General features: G+C 44.7%; 1 protein-coding gene across 6 annotated transcripts in view; it reads right to left on the bottom strand.

Moving 5' to 3' along the window:
* Positions 1-15021, bottom strand: part of PNPLA4 (patatin like phospholipase domain containing 4) — a 125961-nt gene extending 110940 nt beyond the window's left edge. For 4 of the 6 annotated variants that reach the window (XM_040338154.1, XM_040338153.1, XM_040338151.1 and 1 more), the window contains exons 1-3: positions 10013-10114; positions 9198-9282; positions 925-1110 (exon numbers count right to left, since the gene is read on the bottom strand). In XM_040338154.1, coding sequence (XP_040194088.1) covers positions 925-1104 — 180 coding nt within the window. In that variant the 5' untranslated portion in view covers positions 1105-1110; positions 9198-9282; positions 10013-10114. Of the gene's footprint in view, positions 1-924; positions 1111-9197; positions 9283-10012; positions 10115-14768 lie in introns of those variants that run through there. The other 2 variants (XM_040338150.1, XM_040338152.1) reach the window with 2 other exon arrangements.
* Positions 15022-17289: the final 2268 nt, after the last annotated feature.

The raw sequence follows: 17289 nt of genomic DNA, 5'->3' as shown, positions 1-17289 counted from the left end.
CGGGGGACTTTTTTGGCAGGACACTGAGAAGTGGGGGGGGGGGCTGACATTGAGAGGCTGGGGGGGGGGGGGGGGGCTTGCTGCTGCTGAAAATTGCATTGAGAAGCGGGGGGTGTTCACCTTCTCTTCCCTCAGTTTTCTCTCCTCTCACCATCCGTAAAATGACAGGGGGGAGCTCCCGAAGTGAAAGTGAAAGTGGTGAAAGTGTCCTCTCCTCTCAACCACAGTGCCGCCCCTGCACCCACTGCCGCCCCGAGGCCTGGCCTTGTTGGCCTTGTCTGGAATCCGGCCCTGGCAACAGTGATGGATATAGCATCAAATCGCTAGAAGGTGGATGGGGTGGTGACCTTGGAAAGAGGGGGCGGCGCTCGAGTGCCCCTAATGGACAAACCACCACTGAAGTAGATTGGTCACTATGCACAGCTGCACCAGTTTGAATAAATCTTCCCCACTGTTGGCTTCTGCTGAAATGGCCAAAATCCAAACTGTGGGCGGCCCTGTTGGCAGCGGCCCACCCCAATACACCAGTCAATATTTTGTTGGAGGAGCCAGTCTGAAAATTCCTGGCTGAACAGCCCTTGCATACAGTCAGATGTCAGCACTGTTCAGCATTCATACAATAGTGGGCAGTTGATATTCCTCTATCCATGCTGCTTAACGTGAATTGGGAAAATGATGGATTTCTCTCCTGAACAAAAGAAAATCAAAGGCCGACAAGGAAGGCTAGGGGTAAGAGACTACAATATAGATGTAACTGCAACGTGAAAGCTATACACAATTTGCTTTAGGTGAACTCTGCAATAATAACTCAAAATATATGCTTACTGCAAAAAACATTACACGTCTGTTTGAAGGGAAAATAGTTAAATTTCATATGAATCTCTTAAGAATGCATTCAAATCTCTTTCAACGTTCAGCAAATACCTTGATCTTGTGCGGTGCAGTTAGCATAACTGCAGCAACCAGGGAACCTGCAGAAGCTCCAGCGAAAATCCTGACAGTCTTCAGCATTTTCTGACCGTGTTTTAAAAGCGCAGATGCTGCCCCCAAGTGGTAAATCCCAAGAAATCCACAGGCCGCAAAAGACAGATTTAAATGGTTCATCGTGTCCTATGAAATGACATTAAAACAACACAGTCACAGAGTGTAGTACATTTAATAACTGCGTATAAGCGCGCTGGGTGAGGTGGATCAGGATTTGCCCTGGGTCACTCCGAAGCGCTCACTTGCAAATTGCTTTCTGGGAAAGCTTACTTAACCCTCTTTAGGACAAGTATAGTATTTAGCAGCGTCTTTGAAGCCTTAATAGCAAAAAAGTAATTAGCAATGCAAAGCTTTAGAACTGCACATCATAGGAAAGATTTAAATGTCCTCCTGAGTGTGCAGCTTACCGAAATATTACAGATATTGATCGGAGATGAATGGGGGGTCTGCAGAAAGGGGACCCTTTCATGTTGAACACAAGAAAGTCTAAATAGTTTTTTTCTTTTTTTAAAGTTTTAAACTATGACTTTTGTAATTAATTGTCATCTGATCCTGCTAATCAACAGCAGGAACTTCTGATGTCAGTTTCCATCGACAGCGCCCAGGGAGACCCAAAGGTCTGATTGTATAATCTCAATAGGGCCCGTTCATGCCTGTGCGTTTTTAGCATGCTGAAATACACCTGCTCAGTGCTTGAAAAGTAGTCCCCTTTAAATGATATGATACTGTTCACTGCGTTTTGGTAGGGTGACCACGTGTCCCGGATTGCCCAAAACAGTCGCGCATTTTGCAGGTCTGTCCCGGGCACCTTCATTCCAGGACAGTACAGTGTCCCAAAATGAAACTGACACAGCCCCCCCCCCCCCCCCCCAAGCCAAACTAATGCCCCCAAAAAAGGCTGCCACATCACCGCTTTACTCACTGACAGTACTTGTCCTGGCCAGGAATGCCTGGAGGAGTACAGTCCCCGCCCCCTGCTTGTGATTGGAGAAATCATAAATCCCGCCTCTTGTGTCCAATCACTGTGCTGTGATTCGTTACAGCACAAGCTGATTTTTGGGAAGGGGGGTGACCCTGAATGGTAGTTTGGAAATGTGGTCATGTTACGTTTTGGGCTGTGTGCTGCGCCTTTGAAAAGTTCTGATTGCTGCATCTTTAGTGTGTTTTAAAAAAAAAATGCACCTTCCATTATAGCCAATAGTCTTGGGTCAAAATTGCACCAAAAACGCAACGTGTTCTTATTAGTGTATTCTTTTGAGTCACAAGCAGTGGTGCGAGCGCCGCCCCCTGCACAACATGGCATAGCACGAATCTATCCACAGCCGCCGCTACCACCCCCTATTCAGGTTTCCAGCCCCTTTCAGGATGCTGGGCGCCTGAATAACAGCGGCTGGGTGTTTTTTTGAAGCACATGGTTAGAGCCATAGGTTTTAATAGGCTTCAAAATAGGGTGGGCTCATGGCGCATTGGAGCATTATGCCTTTAGCCTACCCAGGTGTTACGTCAGTGAATGAATATTCGCTGTTGAAACACTGACCCCCAATCCAGCCAATCAGCGGATGTGAGACTCACTTTCCGATTGGCCAAAAAGAGAAGACTCCTGGCTGACGAGGAGAAGGGAGAAAACGGAAGCCCCCGCCACCCATGGAGAGCAGGGGAACAGCAGGCTGCCGGTGATGCTATGGGGTTCTAATGACCGACTGGGGGAGTGTACTGTTTGTCGCCCCCTCAAAAAAATTACCACCAGCCGCCACTGGTCACATGTTCATATTTCCCAGATGAAATGCATGCAAAACACATATAAAAAGGCACTACGCATTGCGTTGATTTTCATGAAATACATTAAAAGAATGACACCTATGCATACATTTTTGACACTTTTTTAATGCGTTTTGCATATATTTTTGGCCAATTTGTTGTTGGGTAGATTAAAAAATGCACAACGAAAATTGTGGTAAAAACACGCTACATGTATTTCTTTGTTTTAGCATCTACAAACTATGGGATATTTTTATGGATTTTTATTTTATTTTACTAGTAATGACGGCGGTCAGCGACTTACAGCAGGACTGCGACATTGTGGCGGACAAATCGAACACTAAGTGATACTTTTTGGGGACCACTGACACAAATACAGTGATCATTGCTAAAAAAATATGCGCTGTCACTTTACGAATGACACTGGTAGGGAAAGGGTTAACATCAGGGATGATCAAAGGGTTAAATGTGTCCCTAGGAAGTGCTTTCTAACTGGTTGCTTGTACTGTGGGAAGACAGAGATCCATGTTTCTGCTAAGCAGAAACACAGAATCTGTCTTCCCTTGTCGCAGAATAACGATCTGCTTAGTTTACATAGGCAGACCACCATTCTGCCTCTGTCGGGAATGAGCAGTGGGTCCAATCAGAGCAGGAGCTGGTTGCTGGCACACGCCACAAACCCAAAAGAGGCGATCATGTTCAGTTATGAGATTTCGTCTGTAGGAGCCACTGCCCTGCAGTATATGTACATGGGCGACGGGGGGAGGGGTGGGACAGTAAATGGTTAAAGACAAAGTTCACCTTTATTCACTTTCTTTTTTTGTTTTAAAAAGTTCCAGCTCTCCTATGTACCAATAGAGCATTAATGTACTTATAGCGGAGCTCCGCTGTTAAAAAAAAAGTATTAAAAGCCAGCAGTTACAAAAACTGCAGCTGCTGACTTTTATTAGGACACTTACCTGTCCTGGAGTCCAGCGACGTCTGCAGCAGAAGACGAGCAATCGCTCGTCTATCTGCTGCCCCCACCGCCATCCTCGGTGAGGGAATCAGGAAGTAAATCACTCCGGCTTCACTGCCCGATTTCCCATGGCGCATTCGCCCTGTTGTGTTCTGGGAGCCAAGTGTTTCCCAGAACACAACGGGTGGGGGCGGGAAGTGACGTACTACCCGCAGAGGACTCCCAGAAGTGGGTGCAAATACCTGTCTTTGACAGGTATCTGCACTCCCCTCCCCCTGAAAGGTGTCAAATCATGTGACACCGGAGGGGGGGGGGGGAGGGTTTCGATGAGTAGAAGTTCCACTATAGCAGGGGTGTCAAACTGGCGGCCCTCCAGCTGTTCCGAAACTACAAGTCCCATCATGCCTCTGCCTGTGAGAGTCATGCTTGTAACTGTTAGCCTTGCAATGCCTCATGGGACTTGTAGTTTTGCAACAGCTGGAGGGCCGCCAGTTTGACACCCCTGCACTATAGGGTGGAGCTACGCTTTATTTTTTAAAAATAAATCAGCTGTATATTAATTCTTCACTGGCTTACCTTACCGTCATCATAGCTATTTAAACACACTGCTCCATTAATTCTGCCTTACTTCCTGGTCAGACTTTAGGTCAGGGATCTTTAAACTACGGCCCTCCAGCTGTTGCGGAACTACACATCCCATGAGGCATTGCAAGACTCTGACATTCACTGACATGACTAGGCATGATGGAAAGTGTAGTTCCTGAACAACTGGAGGGCCATAGTTTGAGGACCCCTGCTTTAGGTCATGACACAGGAAGGAGATGACCAGCTGATCTTACTAAGCACACACCCTGCATCATCTACTCTCAGATGGTCAACTCCTTCACATCGATCTCTGTCATGTCAGTGGCAACTCATCCCCCCTACAGTTAGAACACGCTGAGGGAACACACTTAAAGGATCACTAAAGGACATTTTTTTTTAGCTAAATAGCTTCCTTTACCTTACTGCAGTACTGGTTTCATGTCCTTATTGTTCGTTTTTGCTTTGAAGTTGCTGTAATTCTGCTGTGATCTCCACACTTCCTGGTTGTCTGGCTCCTTATAACCACAGTACTGGGAGCTTTTCACGGTGGTCTAAGCTGTCATTACTGTTAGGTAGATTCACATAGATTGGCCTAACTTTAGGGCGGCCTAGCCTAGCCTTTTTAGGCTACACCGCCGTAAATTAGTTAGGCTAGTAGTGATTCACAAACCACTTACCTGCTAATCTACGGCGGTGTAGCCTAAAACGAGCGGGCGTAAGGGCGCCCAATTCAAATGACTTGGAGGGGGGCGTGTTGTATGGAAATGAGGCTTTACCTCAAGTTTTTTTACATTTTTTTACACTGCGCATGCGCCGGGCGACTACATTTCCCAGTGCGCATTGCAAGCCTGGCGTACGTTCGTGAATCGGTGTATCCCCTCATTTACATAATCTATGCCGGCCGCAATGGAAGCGCCATCTAGCGGACAACAGAAACATTGCAAGCTAAGATAGAACGGCGCAAGCCGGCCTATCTTAGCTTTGTTTAAGTGTATCTCTGTTAGAGAATACACTTAAACAAATGCCGGTGTAGATTCAGAGTTAGGTCGGCTTATCTACTGATAAGCCGGCCTAACTCTTTGTGAATCTACCTATGAGTGTCTAAAACTTAACAGAACCAATCAGATTCATTTTAAAAACAAAACACTGCCCTGGATTTGTTTGTTTTTGTTCTGTGTGTCTCTCTAGTTCACAAGAACATGAAACCAGTTTAAAAGTGAAACTAACGTGCAGGCACATTATATGATTGATTTTTATCTATTTGTAATCATTTTTAAAAGGAATCAGTTAACTTTTATGTCTCTATACCCTGTAAACAGTCATATCAGCAAAAAAATGTTTTTCCTTTAGTGACCCTTTAACCCCTTGATTGCCCCCTCACGTTTAACCCCTTCCCTGCCAGTGCCATGTATACAGTAATCAGTGGCTATTTTTAAGCTCTGATCACTGTATAAATGTCAATGGTCCCAAAATAGTGTCAAAGTATCCGGTCAGTCTGCCAAAATGTTGCAGTCCCGATAAAAAAAAAAAACGCAGATCACCACCATTAATTAATTAATAAAAACAGCAATAATACAAAATGCCATAAATCTATCCCCTATTTTGCAGACACTATCACTTTTGTACAAACCAATCAAATATACACTTTTGTCATTTTTTTTTTTTGGAACAAAGGGCCAGATCCACAGCCAGGCGGCGCAACTTAACTTTCCCGATTTAAGTTACACCGCCGCAAATTTCCCAAGTTAGTGCCCGATCCACAAAGCACTTACCTGGAAATTTGCAGCGGTGTAACTTAAATCCGTCCGGCGCAAGGCGTGCCCAATCTAATGGGGCGAGTCCCATTTAACCACTTCCATACCGGGCACTTACGCACCTTCCTGCCCAAGCCAATTTTCAGCTTTCAGCACTGTCGTACTTTGAATGACAATTGCGCGGTCGTGCTACACTGTACCCAAACAATTGTTTTATAATTTTGTTCCCACAAATAGAGCTTTCTTTTGGTGGTATTTGATCACCTCTGCGGTTTTTATTTTTTGCGCTATAAACAAAAGAAGAGCGACAATTTAAAAAAAAAAAAAACACAATATTTTTTACTTTTTTATTTAATAAATATCACAATTTTTTTAAAAAAACTTTTTTTTTTCTCTCAGTTTAGGCCGATACGTATTCTTCTACATATTTTTGGTAAAAAAAAAAAAAAAAAAAATTGCAATAATCATATATTGATTGGTTTGCGCAAAAGTTATAGCGTCTACAAAATAGGTGACAGATTTATGGCATTTTTATTTTATTATTTTTTTTACTAGTATTGGCGGCGATTTGCGATTTTTTTAATGTCACTGACATTGGGGCGAACACATCGGACACTATTGACACGTTTTTGGGACCATTCACATTTATATAGCGATTAATGCTATAAATATGCATTGATTACTGTGTAAATGTGACTGGCAGGGAAGGGGTTAACCACTAGGGGGCGTTGAAGGGGTTAATATGTGTCCCTAAGGTGTGTTATAACTGTAGGGGGAGGGGACTCTCAAGGGGAGGAGACCGATGTGTGTTCCTCTGTACTGGGAACACACATTGGTCTTCTCACCGCTGACAGGAGTGTGGATCTGTGTGTTTACACACACAGATCCACACTCCTGCCGTGATTACGGACAATCGCGGGCACCCGGCGGCAATCGCGGGCACGCGCCCTAGATCACCGGGAACGAAGGACGTCATATGACGTCCACCCGGATCGAGGAGGGGTTTTCTGCCGCCGTCATTTCACAATGAGGCGGTAGGGAAGTGGTTAAATTATGCGCGCTCCCGCGCCGGACGTACTGAGCATGCTCCGTCGTAAATTACCCGACGTGCATTGCGCTAACTGACGTCGCACCGACGTCATTTTCTTAGACGTTAACGTAAATGGCGTCCAGCGCCATTCACGGACGTCTTACGCAAACGACGTTGAGGTTTAAATTGCGACGCGGGAACGACGGCCATACTTACCATGGCTTAGTCAAATAGGACTCAGCCCTAGTTTTACGCAACGTAACCCGACGGAAACTACGTAGATTTAGATCGACGGGACGTTCGGGGATCGCCGTAAATCTTCATTTGCATTTTCTACGCCGGCCGCAATGGCCTCGCCACCTAGCGGCCGGCCTAGAATTGCATCCTTAAGATCCGACAGTGTAATTCAATTACACCTGTCGGATCTTAGGGCTAGCTATGCGTAACTGATTCTATGAATCAGTCGCATAGTTAGAAACAGAGATACGACGGCGTATCAGTAGATATGCCATCGTATCTCGTTTGTGGATCTGTCCCAAAGTCCCTCTGTCCCTCATTCCTCTTCATTTGTCCCTCATTTTGGTCTGAGCTATATAAAATGCACTTTTTATCTATCAAAAAGTGTATTCCAGCGTTAAAACTTTAATCTGATTTCCAAATTGCTGCATTTGTAAATTCCAAAAGCCAATATAAATAGTAGTGGTAAAAAAAAAAAAAATATCACTTGTGGGTTTAACTAATCTTGTTTTTTTTTACAATTCTCCTGTAATAGGGCGTGACAAGGGGTGTGTCCTATGCCTGCATACTTTTGCTGATAGGTGTCCCTCATTCCCATATCTCCCCAGTTGGGAGGTATGGTAAACAGCAAGACAAAATCCCCACAAATTAGGCCCTTGGAGGATAATAGTACAATATGCTAGTATACATTGCATACTACCACATTATGACAGACTTACCTTAGAACAAAACCCTCCAGTGATGCGCTGTCACGGCTCCTCGGAGCTTCTATCTTCACTGGGTCTTCCTTCTGGGTTTGCAGCTTCGGCTGTTTGACTGGCAACGACGGCAGGCATGGGGAGTCATGGCCAAAGCACTGCACTCTCTATATACGTCCTCCAGCCACTGGGGGGCGCGTGCGCTCCTGCCGCATCACTGAGATGCCAATGCGCGTGCCCGACGGCCGCGATGTCCGCCAGGCACCCGCGATCGGCGGTTACACAGACAAGGACGTGGATTTGTGTGTGTAAAAACACAGATCCACGTCCTGTCAGGGAGAGGAGACCGATGCTGTGTGCCTTGTACATAGGGACACAGATCGGTCACCTCCTCCAGTAATTAGTGCATATTTACTGTATAGCACTGATCGCTGTATAAATGTGAATGGTGCCAAAAATGTGTCAAAAGTGTCCGTCATAATGTCGCAGTCCCAATAAAAAAAAAATAAAAAAATCGCAGGTCACCGCCATTACTAGTAAAATAAAACATTTTAAAAAAAATAATAATTCTGTCCCCTATTTTGTAGACGCTATAACTTTTGCGTAAACCAGTCGCTTATTGCGATTTTTTTTTTTACCAAAAATATGTAGAAGAATACGTAATAAATTGAGAATTTTTTTTTTTTTTAAATTGGGATATTTATTATAGCAACAAGTAAAAAATATTGTTTTTTTTTTTCAAAATTGTCGTTTTTTTGTTTATAGCGCAAAAAAAAAAAAAAAAAAACGCAGAGGTGATCAAATACCACCAGAAGAAAGCTCTATTTGTGGGGAAAAAATAACGTCAGTTTTGTTTGGGAGCCACGTCGCACGACTGCGCAATTGTAAGTTAAAGCGACGCAGTGCCGGAAGCTGAAATTTCGCCTGGGCAGGAGGGGGGTATATGTGCCCAGTAAGCAAGTGGTTAAAGGAACCTATTTAGAAAATAAAAAACAAACCTTTACAACCCCTTTAATTTGTACAGACAGCTGTACTCAAACGCCTGTCACTCCCAGGCACAGAGATTCGCTCGTTTCTCACAGCGTACAGCTTTCTCCACCCACGGGAATGCAAAAACTTCAGAGGCTGCAGGCAATGCACCTCTCTGTACTGCTTCATCCTATTACCTTTGCATCAGTTTTTTAATATATTACCTTTTGATCCTGCCAGATACTGTCACTCAGCGTTACAATACAGCGACGGCATTGTCATACCTGTGTGCGATCAGCCCATACGAACCTAGGCGTAAAAAAATAAAAATAAATCGTTACTCAAATCTGTTTTACACTTACAACCATTCTGAATATTAGAATCCCCATTTGGGAACATTTAGTAGAACTGGTGCATACAGAATCTGGCGCAGCTGTGCATAGTAACCAATCAGATTCTACGTTTGATTGTCAAAGCTTTAATTGACCACCTGAAGCTAGACGCTGATTGGTTACTATGCACAGCTGCGCCCGTTTTAGTAAATCTCCCCCAAAATATGCTGTTAGTCATAGCAACGGATGAGAATATATATTTCCCCGATTACGCTGCACTCCATAGCAATTAGGTTTCAGTACGGTGCACATCATCACAACCCGTATGTATTATTAATCTAAATTAACTTTTTTCTCTTTTGTGCAATACGTTGCATTTTTTTTTTTTTTCCATCGTCTATGGCTTGCTGGCTACAAGGTTGTTTAAATATTGCTTACTTTGTCCCTCTCCCCCCCCCATTAATAATCCAGGACATCCCTGTAAAATATTCCGGTGTAAGCATACAGCACAGCATAGCATTTGTGATGAAGCCAGAAGACAAATACAAGCAGGGGGTGTACAGAGCCCCCTGCCATCTTTCCTTTGCCAGCAGCCTATGGAGAGAAATGTGTCACTCTGCAGAGCCATGCCAGCTCCCACACAGCCCTGAGCTCTACTTTCCAAGCTTGCTGAATGCAGTAACCATTTGTTATTTCAGCACTCTGACCTTTTCTGCCTTGCCATAGAAACCAGGAAGGATATGTCTTTTATACTCGCCTTCCTTCCTATGTCAGCAACCAATAACAAGGAGTATATTAACAGCCAATAGAGACTTCACACTGATTCACTACACCCGTCAGGTTGTTTTTTGTTTTGTTTTTTCCCTGCTTATTCGAATGGCTGACTGGAATCTCACCTCCCCTTTTCCCCCCCTTTATCGAATGTTGGGTCCCCTTTGCAGTACGAAAGCATACAGCTTTCCTTCCGCAGTCCTTCATTGATATATAATTCATGATCATGCTGTCACAGACATCCACTTTTTCTATTTCACAGCTCACACATACATATCACGTTTTTCTATTATACTGAAAGGATCCTGTCATACTGTATACATTATTCACAAACATCTATGTTACTTAGCTATACTGACAGATAGAGCTAATCCCACACATACTTTGTGATTTTTTTTTCTGCTGCTGTGTCAATACACCATAGTGAAAATCCCAGGTATACTTTATGAATTTTTCTGCTGCCGTGTCAAGATAGCGTAGCGCTAATCCCTCATATTTACTTTATGAAGGTTTCTGCTACTGCGCTAGACCATGTTAGGTTTACACTAGATACGTTTCAGACAAAAGTATTCCTTTTCATCTCGACCTTAACCACTATATGTGCCCAGTAGGGCACATATACCCCCCTCCTGCCCAGGTGAAATTTCAGCTTCCGCACTGCGTCGCTTTAACTGACAATTGCGCGGTCGGGCGACGTGGCTCCCAAACAAAATTGACGTCCTTTTTTCCCCACAAGTAGAGCTTTATTTTGGTGGTATTTGATCGCCTGTGCGGTTTTTATTTTTTGCACTATAAACAAAAAAGTGCGTCAATTTTGAAAAAAAATACAATATTTTTTTACTTGTTGCTATAATAAATATGCCAATTTAAAAAAAAAATTCTCAGTTTATGTATTCTTCTACATATTTTTGGTAAAAAAAAAAAAAAAAAATTATCGCAATAAGCGCAAAAGTTATAGCGCCTACAATATAGGGGACAGAATTATTATTTTTTATTATTTTTTTTTTTTACTAGAAATGGCGGCGATCTGCGATTTTTATTGGGACTGCGACGTTATGGCGGACACATCGGACACTTTTGACACATTTTTGGCACCATTCACATTTATACTGCGATCAGTGCTATAAATATGCACTAATTACTATATAAATGTGACTGGCATTGAAGGGGTTAACACTAAGGGGTGAGGAAGGGGTTAAATGTATTCCCTGCATTGTGTTCTAACTGTAGGTGGAGGGGGGGGGGGTGACTGGGGGAGGTGACCAATCTATGTCCCTATGTACAAGGGACACAGATCGGTCTCCTCTCCAGAGACAGGACGCTGTCTCTGTGTAAAACGGCAATGAGAGATGATCTCATATGTTTACATATGAGATCATCTCTCATTGGCCGCACAGATCGCATCGCAAACGGCCACTCTGATTCGCCGTTCGCGGCGATCTGTAATTGGCTGTGTCCAAGGGACACGGCCAACACAGAGTTTCCCCGCTGCGCGCTCTGGAGCGTGCACGGGGAACGCCCAAAGGGGCGGACATCAATTGACGTCTAGTTGGATTTTCAGATCCGCGCTGTAGCCGTCATTCGGCTATAGCGCGGGTCTCAGGAGGTTAATGGATTTACTGCAGCTGCATTTATGAAAAATAAACAAAACAGTTCATTACTGATAGTAGAGTCCTCAGCAGCAACTAAAACGTCGTACACTCGATCAGATTTTTGGCCAATCGAGCATCAGACTTTTGTCAAAGGGGCGTGTGCCTGGATTTTGTCTTGCATACAACGGCACACAATAGTCGGACAACAAACATGAACGTAGTGACGTACTATCTGCTGGATTCACGTAGGGTGGCGTATTTTTGAGGCGGCGTATCGTATTTACGCTACGCCGCCGTAAGTCAGAGAGGCAAGTGCTGTATTCACAAAGCACTTGCCTCCTAAGTTACGGCGGCGTATCGGAAATGGGCCGGCCTAAGTGTACCTAATTCAAATGAGTAACAGGGGGGCGTGTTTTATGTAAATGATTTGTGACCGGACGTGATTGATGTGTTTAACGAACGGCGCATGCGCCGTCCGTGGACATATCCCAGTATGCATTGCTCCAAAGTACGCCGCAAGGACGTATAGGTTTCGACGTGAACGTAAATTACATCCAGCCCCATTCACGGACGACTTACGCAAACGACGTCGAAATTTAAAAAATTTGACGCGGGAACGACGGACATACTTAACATTGGCTAGTCCAGCTATTTGTTCGACTAACTTTACGCCTGAAAACGCCTTACGTAAACAGCGTATCTTTACTGCGACGGGCAAGCGTACGTTCGTGAATCGGCGTATCTCGCTGATTTACGCATTCTAGGCGTACATCAGCGTTCACGCCCCTAGCGGCCGGCGGACAGCTACGATACGACGGCGCAGGCAGTCGTATCTTAGCTACATTTAAGTGTAACTCCATTTGAGAATACACTTAAATGTACGACGGCTTAGATTCTGAGTTACGATGGCGTATCTACTGATACGCCGGCTTAACTCTTTGTGAATCTAGCTATATGTGTACATTTTAGCTCTTGAGCACCACCCTTTGGGCACCTTCTGCTAATGTCGTGTTTGGTGAGCATTGATTCCGAGCATGCACGTTTGTACTTTGGACTTTTGTACAGACGATACGAAAATCTGACCGCTGTCCGCCGAAAATTTACTAGCCTGTTGGACAATTGTCTGAAGGAGCGTACTAACGGTCAGATTTTAGGACAACAGTCTGTCATCAAACAATCTCCTGCCAGCAATCGGATCGTGTATACGAGGCTTTAGAGTCGGTTCACACTGGGGGGCACGACTTCAGGGGCGACTCGGCAAGGCGTCCTGAAGACGACTTCAGAGGCGACTTGCAAAATGACTTCTGTATTGAAGTCAATGCAAGTCGCCCCCGAAGTCGTACAAGAACCTTTTTCTAAGTCGGAGCGACTTGCGTCGCTCCTATTAGAACGGTTCTATTGAATAGAATGGGACGCGACTTGTCAGGCGGCTGAGTCGCCTGACGAGTCGCCTCAGTGTGAACCGGCTCTTAAAGTGGAAGTCCATGCAAAATCTAAAATCCCTGCGTCTATAGACACCAAGGATCTAACACAAACCTCTCTATCCCTGTAAAGAATAAAATGAGTATACATACATTTTTGAAAGCCGATCTGACCCACTCCGACCCGATCTCCAACACTGGAAGCTCTGCAGAGGACAACGGCTGTGAAACGAATGGGAAATTACATTACCCATAGAGTTACTTTGGGGCTTCTGTTGTCCTCTGTCTCCTCTGCACCCACCTACACAGAGAAGCCATGGCTGACAGCTCAGCATGGGATCCGGTCGGAGTGGGTCAGATCGACTTCCAAAAAAAAGTTATGTATACTCTTTTTTTTTTTCTTTACAGAGATAGAGAGGTTGGTGTTAGATCCCTGGTGTCTATAGATGCAGGGATTTTAGATCTTGCATGGACTTTCACTTTAAAGGCCAAGGGCCAGATCCACAGAACAATTACACCGGCCTATCTATTGATACACCGCGTAATTTCAAATTTTGCGCGTCGTATCTTTGTTTTGCATCTACAAAATAAGATACAACGGCATCTCGGATGGATCCGACAGGCGTACGTCTTAGTACGCCATCGGATCTTAGATGCAATATTTTTGGCGGCCGCTAGGTGGCGTTTCCGTCGAATTCCGCGTCCAGTATGCAAATTAGCTAGTTACGGCGATCCACGAACGTCCGTCCGGCGCATTTTTTTTACGTCGTTTGCGTTCGGCTTTTTCCTGCGTATAGTTAAACCTGCTATTATGAGGCGTACTCAATGTTAAGTCTGGCCGTCGTTCCCGCCTCGCATTTTGAATTTTTTAAGTCATTCGCGAATAGGGATTTGCGTAGAATGACGTCACTCGTCGTAAGCATTGGCTTGTTCCGGTTTAATTTCGAGCATGCGCACTGGGATACACCCACGGACGGCGCATGCACAGTTAAAAAAAAACGTTGTTTACGTGGGGTCACAACGTATTTACATAAAACACGCCCCCATCACAGATATTTGAATGGCGCGCCATTACGCCGCCAAAGATACACTACGCCGCAACTTACGGCGCGCAATTCTTTGTGGATTTGAAAAAAAAAAAGATAAGTTACGGCGGCGTAGTGTATCTTAGATACGCTACGCCCGGCGGATTAATGCGCCGTTGTACGTGGATCTACCCCCAACTCTGGGCAAACATTTTTTGGGGCTGTGTCCGCACTGCATGGGTCAACTGCTCATTTGTGTCTAGGGGATTGGAGAACAGAGAAATACTTACCTAAGGCCACTTTCACACATGCATGGACGTGCCATGTGTGAAAGGGTCCTAATCCTCTCCACACAAAACCGCCGCCCTGTGGCTCCTGCCCAAACCACCACCCCAACTCCCCCCGCCCACGTCCGTCCAAGCAGTCTAGTGGTTTTGTGTGGTGGACTGTTCCTGATGTCATCAAGCCCATAGACCTGCTTTAGATGTGAGGGTGTCAGGAACAGTCACAACGTGGCCCTATTCACTTGAATAGGTCACATTTAGCAGCCACGGCATATGTACACCCCCAGTCGGGGGGGTCTTGCCACCCACCCCCCAACTGCAAGTGTAAATGAGCCATACTATATGTAGCTTCTTTATCTTTATTTATTACCTTAAGCTGGCCATACACATAGTTCAGGAGGGACCATCCAAAATCCAATCAGTCTGTGGTCATTCCCATTAGACCGAAGTTGATCTGTCGTTCAGCCAGTGGGCATGTATGGCCAGCATTAGTTTCAGTTTAAGCTGATGCCCAGGGTGGCTCCTTTCTCTTGCAGTGTCCTATGAAGCAAACCATGCATGCAAGGACTAGAGTTGTGTCCCCTCAATAGTGTGTGGAAAAAACAAACACAGAGAGTGCTCTGTAGTCTAGGATGGAAAGGAACTCCCTTGCTCCTCCCCATGCTAATAGACTAGCTTAAGACTTCACTGTCCAGTCTTAACTCTTTAATGTGAAAATCTGACATTTGGGGAAGCAGCACTGAGATAGCAACATGAAAGTTGTAAACTGTGAATGCTGGGTCAAGCATTTTAACAAATAGTTTACTGGGGAATGTTTTACTTTTTTCATGTTGCATGTGTTAAGTAGTGATGAGCAGGGTTGCCACCTCATCCCTTTAAAACAGAACACATATGAATTACACAGGTTCTGAGGCTAATTTAATGCAAATAAGGCACCAAGTGAGTTTAATTACCTCCTTAATCAGCCACAGAACCTGTGTAATTAATATGTGTTCTGTTTTAAAGGGATGAGTTGGCAACCCTACTGATGAGCCAAACTACCTTGGGTTTGGTTCAAGCAGGGTTTAACAAACGTCAAAGAAGTTCAAAAGTGGAGCCTGAACCCCACCGAAATCAACGAGAGCCAAACCTGTCAAACTAAAAATGCCTATTTTCTGGGCTAATGGTCAAGGGGGGTGTCAAAACTAGCATTCAGCCAGGAGCAAAAAATTTTTTTTTAAATTGCCAGCAAATTCCATCTCCTTCCTGCCTTCTTTTTTTAACCACTTCATTACTGGGCACTTAAACCCCCTTCGTGTCCAGACCAATTTTCAGCGCTGACGCATTTTGAATGACAATTGCGCGGTCATACAACACTGTACCCAAATTATATTTTTATCATTTTTTTCCCACAAATAGAGCTTTCTTTTGGTGGTATTTGATCATCTCTGCGATTTTTATTTGTTGCGCTATAAACAAAAAAAGACAGAAAATTTGGAAAGAAAACACAATGGGCCAGATCCACAGACGAAGTACGTCGGCGTATCTACTGATACGCCGGCGTACTTTCAAATTTCCCGCGTCGCATTGTTGTTTTGAATCCTCAAAACAAGATACAACGGCTTCTGGGTTAGATCCGACAGGTGTACGTCTTCGTACACCTTCGGATCTAAGATGCAATACTTCGGCGTCCGCTGGGTGGCGTTTTCCGCGTAGGGTATGCAAATTAGCGATTAACGATGATCCACGAACGTACGAGCGGCCGTCGCATTTTCTAACGTCGTCTGTAGTCGGCTTTTTCCGGCGTATAGTTAAAGCTGGTATTTTGCGGCGTATAGATTAAGTATGGCCGTTGTTCCCGCATCGAAATTAGAATTTTTTTTTTTTTGCGTAAGTCGTCCGTGAATAGGGATGGACAAAACTCACGTCTAAGTTCAAAAAATTACGTCGTTGCAACGTCATTTAGCGCAATGCACGGTGGGAAATTTAGGAACGACGCATGCGCATTTCATTCGGCGCAGGGACGCGCTTCATTTAAATGAAAACCGCCCCCAACCCGCCCAATTTAAAAATACACCGCTAGAAATACACTACGCCGCCTTAACTTACGGCGCGAACTCGTTGAGGATTCAAAATTGCGCCAGGTAAGGTATGGCGGAGTAGTGTATCTCTGATACGCTGCGCCAATGTATTTCTTTCTGGATCTGGCCCAATATTTTTTACTTTTTGTTATAATAATATCCCAATTTTTTATTTTTTTTAAAAATGTTTTTCCTCGGTTTAGGCCGATACGTATTCTTCTACATATTTTTGTTTAAAAAAAAAATCGCAATAAGCGTATTTGATCGGTTTGCGCAAAAGTTATAGCACCTACAAAATGGGGGATAGATTTATGATTTATTTTTAAATTTTTTACTAGTAATGGCGGCGATCTGCAATTATTATTTTTTTTGTCAGGCCTGTGATATTGCGACGGACATACCAGACACTTTTGACACAAATTTGGGACCATTCAAATTTATACAGCAATCAGTGCTATAAAAATGCACTAATTACTGTATAAATGTGACTGGCAGGGAAGGGGTTAACCACTAGGGGGTGAGGAAGGGGTTAAATGTATTACCTGGGTGTGTTCTAACTGTGTGGGGGGAGGGGACTGACTGGGGGAGGTGACCGATGCTGTGTCCCTATGTACAAGAGACACAGATCGGTCTCCTCTCTCCCTGACAGGACGTGGAGCTCTGTGTTTACACACAGAGCTCCACGTCCCTGCTGTCACCGCCGATCGCGTGTACCCGGCGGACATCGCGGCCGCCAGGTACACGCATCGGCTTCCCAGCGATGCGCCGGCACAGTGTTTACCCGCTGCGCGCCCCCTAGTGGCGCGCGCGGGTAATGCACAGAAAAAGACG

This window comes from Rana temporaria, chromosome 2 (genome assembly GCF_905171775.1).
Source record: "Rana temporaria chromosome 2, aRanTem1.1, whole genome shotgun sequence".
Lineage (NCBI taxonomy): Eukaryota > Metazoa > Chordata > Amphibia > Anura > Ranidae > Rana > Rana temporaria.
Note: the sequence above shows the minus strand (reverse complement) of the source record. Positions and strands in the feature narration are given on the sequence as shown.